This window comes from Cebus imitator, unplaced genomic scaffold (genome assembly GCF_001604975.1).
Source record: "Cebus imitator isolate Cc_AM_T3 unplaced genomic scaffold, Cebus_imitator-1.0 Scaffold53, whole genome shotgun sequence".
Lineage (NCBI taxonomy): Eukaryota > Metazoa > Chordata > Mammalia > Primates > Cebidae > Cebus > Cebus imitator.
Genome location: NW_016107368.1, coordinates 4,858,928 through 4,864,177, shown reverse-complemented (window position 1 = coordinate 4,864,177; position 5,250 = coordinate 4,858,928). Strand labels below are relative to the sequence as shown.

At 57.4% G+C, this 5,250-nt stretch overlaps 1 protein-coding gene across 4 annotated transcripts in view; it reads right to left on the bottom strand.

The window, feature by feature from the left end:
* Positions 1-5,250, bottom strand: part of DPP9 (dipeptidyl peptidase 9) — a 52,806-nt gene that overhangs the window by 41,842 nt on the left and 5,714 nt on the right. For all 4 annotated transcript variants that reach the window (XM_017528399.2, XM_037738426.1, XM_037738427.1 and 1 more), the window contains one exon: positions 882-1,138. In XM_017528399.2, the coding sequence (XP_017383888.1) occupies positions 882-1,138 (257 nt within the window). The remainder of the gene's footprint in view (positions 1-881; positions 1,139-5,250) is intronic.

Below are 5,250 nucleotides of genomic sequence, written 5' to 3'. Positions count from 1 at the left end.
CCCATGGTGCCAAGTGGGAGAGGCCCTGCCTTTGATCCCCAGTTGTGTGTCATGCTGCTTTCAAAGACATGGGCCTGCCTGATCTCTCCAAGATGTCCTTCATCCCAGCTCTTAAGGCCTCTGCGAGCAGCGGGCAGCATCGAGATATCCACGGCCCACCTCATGGGAGCCAGGCCCGCAGTGGCCACAGAGGCTACTGGAGGACATGCAGTCTAACCCGGGCTCTGACGGCGCTCGTGGTGCAGGGGAGCCCAATCCCATGAGGCGCTGCGGACGATGCAGAAGGAGCCGCATGCATGCATGCGCCCAGGGGAGGAACTGACGACCCAGGGCCTACAGCAGGGGCTGCAAGCACCTGGCAAGCTGCCCTGTGCTGTCACCCGCAGCAGACCCGGTTCCGCCATTCCTGGAGCCTCAGGATCCTGTATGACGCATCTCCGAGCTCATCCTGGAATTACTCCCTAGTCCCTCCGGGAATGGTTCAGCCCAGTCCTGTTTGTCACGAGCCCCACCCAGCCCGGACCAGGTGGCTGGGAAGTGACTCAGGGGGTGGACCCGGCTGACTAGCACTGGAAACAATCTCCGGGCTCAGAGCCACAGGGCCAGCTTGAGCCACGGCATCCCGGCCACACGGAGCAGCGGGCTGCCCTGTGCACAGCTCCCTGAACAGCTGACGCTCCCGGGACGTCCCCTCCCAGCCCGCGGTGGCCCTTCCCTGTAGTCAGAGCCATCTGTGGCTGAGCCTTGAAGGACGGCACACCAAGGGCCTGGCCACCTGAGCAGATCTTCCGACTCCTGCGGACTGCTGGGAACAGAAAGGACCAGGGAACCGCGGCCCCAGACACTGCTCCCGCCTAGGCAGCCTGCAGGGCCCGGCTTACCCAGGTAGTAGAGGCGGTGGGAGTGAGGTCCAGACTCGTCCGTCTTCTGCACGAACTGGAAGTCGTGGGGCGCCTTGTTGACGATGAGGCCCGAGTACTTGCGGCTGCCGTGGATAATGCTCCGGAGCCCATCCCACGAGTGCTTCTGCACATGGAAGCAGGCGGCCGGGTCATCCGTGGTAGCTGCGTCGCCCCGGTCGGCCGCTGGGGTCCCGGTGGTGGCCATCCTCTGAGCCCCCTCAGAATTCAGCGAGAAGCTGCAGGGATGAAGCAGACATCGTGAGAAAGGAGAGCGGCCTACCCGCAAGCTGCCCCCACTCTGCCCCTTGTGAGACACTCAGGTTCTTCCAGGCGAGCCGCACCCGTGCCACCCTCCCTGCCCCCTAAACACTTCTTGGGGTGGTCCCCTTCTCTCCATGTCACTAATGCTGCTAAGACCTAAGCCACCATCGCCTCTCCAACAAATGATTTTTTTTTTTTTTTTTGAGATAGAGTCTTTCTCTGTCACCCAGGCTGGAACACAGTGGTGAGATCTCAGCTCACTGCAACCTCCGCCTCCTGGGTTCAAGCGATTCTCCTGCCTCAGTCTCCTGAGTAGCTGGGACTACAGGTGCGCATCACCACACCTGGCTAGCTTTTTGTATTTTTAGTAGAGACGGGGTTTCACCGGTTAGAATGGTCTCCATCTCCTGACCTCATGATCCACCCGCCTCAGCCTCCCAAAGTGCTGGGATTACAGGCGTGAGCCACAGTAGCTGGCGGAATGAATGGTTTTTAAAAACTTTCTGCCGGGCGTGGTAGCTCACCCCTGTAATCCCAGCACTTTGGGAGGCTGAGGTGGGTGGATCACTTGAGGTCAGGAGTTCGAGACCAGCCTGGTCAACGTGGTGAAATCCCATCTTTAAAAAAAAAAAAAAGTTAAAAACTTTCTTTTTTTTTGGAGATGAGGGTCTCAACTATGTTGCCCAGGCTGGTCTCGAACTCCTGGCCATAAGCAATCCTCCTGCCTCAGCTTCCCAAGTTGCTGGGATTACAGGTGTGAGCTACCATGCTGGGCTGTGGCTGAATGACTGAAACCGCCTCCCACCAGGGCGTTCCACATCTACTGCCAAGACCCCATCACTTAAATCCCTTCCTGGTTTCCCACAGTCCCTGTGACAAAACCAGTCCTCACCACCACCTCAAGGCTGCTGTCGACCCCTGCCAAGCCCCTGATCCCATCCTCCTTGTCGCCGTGCCCCAGCCAAACCAACCTTCACCCGGCTCCTCAAATTCCTTTCCAGCGCAGGACCCCCTCCTGCTTTGAGCACATTTTTCCTCACTTTGCTTAAACTTCTTTAACATACATATACTTTTCTGTTGTTGTTTTGGAGACAGAGTCTTACTCTGTCACCCAGGCTGGAGTGCAGTGGTGTGATTGCAGATCACTGCAGCCTCTGCCTCCCGGGTTCAAGAGATTCTCCCGCCTCAGCCTCCCAAGTAGCTGGGATTACAGGTACCCACCACCACGCCCAGCTACTTTTTTTTGTATTTTTAGTAGAGATGGGGTTTCACTATGTTAGCCAGGCTGCTCTCACTCCTGACCTCAAGTAATCCATGTGCCTCAGCCTCCCGAAGTGCTGGGATGACAGGCGTGAGCCACCACACCCGGCCTGCTTGACCATCTTCTAATCAGATCTCAGCTTAAAATATTTGGCAGGACCTCAGAAACCTTTCACAATCATCCACGCTGAAGCCGGTCTCTCTAGTCATCTTTCACACGCCACCTGGCTGTACCCCTCCCCCCACCTTCCTCACAGAGGTTATTCATGGGACCCCTGCGTCCCCCATGTCTGTCCCATTCATAGCTGTGCTCCCAGAATCTCAGGCGGTGCCTGGCACACGGCAGGCACTCTACGGAGCACTGTGGAATGACTCTCTTTCACTGAGCCTGACACGCTGGGTCTCAGGAGAGACCAGGGCATTAAGGAATGAAAAGCCATCCTGGTCACCTGTGCTGTTGGCTTAATATCCAGCCGGGGAGATACTTGTCCGTCACTGGAAGTGCCAGAGCCTTGCGGATGTGGGGGACGCAGATGAGAGGGCGAGTGTGCACACCCTTCCCCAAACAGCATCCCACCTGCTCCTCCCACTTGGGACGTGCCGGGTGCGCAGAGGAGCCATCGAGAGCGGCCACTGCTGTGTCACGGCACCCACCGCCCCAACTTCCACTCCTGCCACTTAGCACACTCCTTGACCTGCCTGGACCAGGCAGGCAAATATTTGTTTTACAGAAATCTAAACATGGCTGCGATGACCTAGTTCTGCGAGAGCCAGTGGTTTAGAAAGGGTGGCAATGGGGCTGGTCTCGCTTCCCTCTGCGGGCTCCGGGTGACTGATGACCTTAACGGAAGGCCTGTCCTCCGGGACCAACAGCTTGGCTTGGGGAAGTCGCTGCTCGCTTGGAGGAAGTGGGAAGGCCCGCAGGAGTGGACAGCAGGGACCGGGTGTTAGAGAAGTCAACGGCACAGACGAGCAGGGCGCCTTGACTCTGCGGCGTGCCAGTTCCTGGAAGACTCCGCCTCTTGCCAAGGGGAGACCCCACAGGGTGACCACTGCCAGAGAAAGGACCCCAGCCCACTCTGAGACAGAAGGGAGAAAGAGCCACAAGGATGTCACCAAGCGCCTTCAAAAGATCAGGCCCTGCAATCATCACCTCACCTGGGCTTGTGACACAAGCACAAGGTGGGGAAACTGAGGCTGGGAGGGCACTGAACTCCCTCCCAATCAGAGTCGAGTGGAAGAGCATCAGGGGTTTGGTGGAGGCCGCCCGGCCCCTGGCCTCCCCCTGAGCTGCTGTGTGACAAGCTCAGCAATTGCAGCAGGAAAAGCCACAGTGCAGCCCAGGGAACTTCCTGTGCTGTGCTCTGAGACACAGCCGTGTCCTATGGGAAGATCCCAGAAGCCAAGGAGAGCAGAGGCCGCCTCAGCATGGGACACAGAAAAGGCCCGTGGGGCAGGAAGCCCATGGGAAGGCAGCTTCTGAGTAGCACAGCTGTGGGCTGATTTCCAGAGGCGCTCCTCCAATGCCGGCCCCAAAGAAAGGACAAGGGGAAACGCTTCCTGATTCATCTACTCCATCCAGGCAGGGCCAGCGTGTCCTGCCCTCCAGCCAGAAGGAACACGGTTCGTTAGTTCTCCTCCTCCGGAGACCGACATGAAGACACGAACCAAAGGACATCAGCACTTACGGGGCTCTCAGGTCACACACAGGACATCCCTGCCCACTGCAGAGCTGCGGTTCCCCTCCAAGGCAGCAGGGAGCCACCAACAGTGTTAGGCAGGGGCTGGGACCAGGACCGCCTGAATGCTCAAGAACCCACACATCTCAGCAAAGTTGTGTGTCAAGAAAAAAAAAAGAACCCACACAGCCCCAACCACTGCTGGCAACAGGCCCGGGGAGCTCCTCTCAGTGGCCTAGGCACCCTCTAGGCTGTGCTGCCCCAGTTCAAGCCTGGCTCACGGCAGCAAAGAAAAAAATGTGACCTTTGGAGCCACCCATGAGCTGAGAGCCGGGCCGGAAGCACTTACAGACCCAGGTGGCTTATTTCCATAGCAAAGAACAATAATAAAAATTATCTTGCCTCTGATCACCACAGATAGCCCAAGAAGCAAAAATTCGATCCCGGAGATGAGAAAAGAAATGAAACATGGGGAGGAACTTCCAGGAATCTTCCGGCGGTGGCCAGACTCTTTAGCTTGAGGCTCCGGACAGGCCGAAGCTTGGTGCCAGAGCCTGGCCCCCTGCGTTCGCCTCTCTTCTACCTGGAGGCAAAGCCCGGATTGCAGAGAGGCTGGCGAAAGTGAGGGAGGGAGGCGAGCCTGTGTAGAGCCTTCTCCACCTCGCACCACCCTACGCTGCGGCTCAGGGGAGTCCAGAGTTTACACAGCTGCAGAGATGAAAGCGGATTCCAGGCCACTAACTCAAGTCTACCTACGCCTTCCTTCAGCCAATCAGCTAGGTGCCTGTGCGGCCTGTGAGGCCACCAGCAAACAGCTCCAGACCTCCTGGCATGGTCTCTGTCACCGCCAGGTGGCAGATCTCTGATCTCCTTTTTTTTCCTTTTTTTTTTTAAGAGATGGGGTCTTGTCAGGTGCAGTGGCTCACGCCTATAATCCCAGCCCTTAGGGAGGCCGAGGCTGGTGGGTCACTGGAGGTCGGGAGTTTGAGACCAGCCTGACCAACATGGAGCAACCCCGTCTCTACTAAAAATACAAAAAATCAGCCAAGCATGGTGGCGCATGCCTGTAATCCCAGCTACTCAGGAGGCTGAGGCAGGAGAATCGCTTGTACTCAGGAGGCGGAGAGTGTGGTGAGCAGAGATCATGT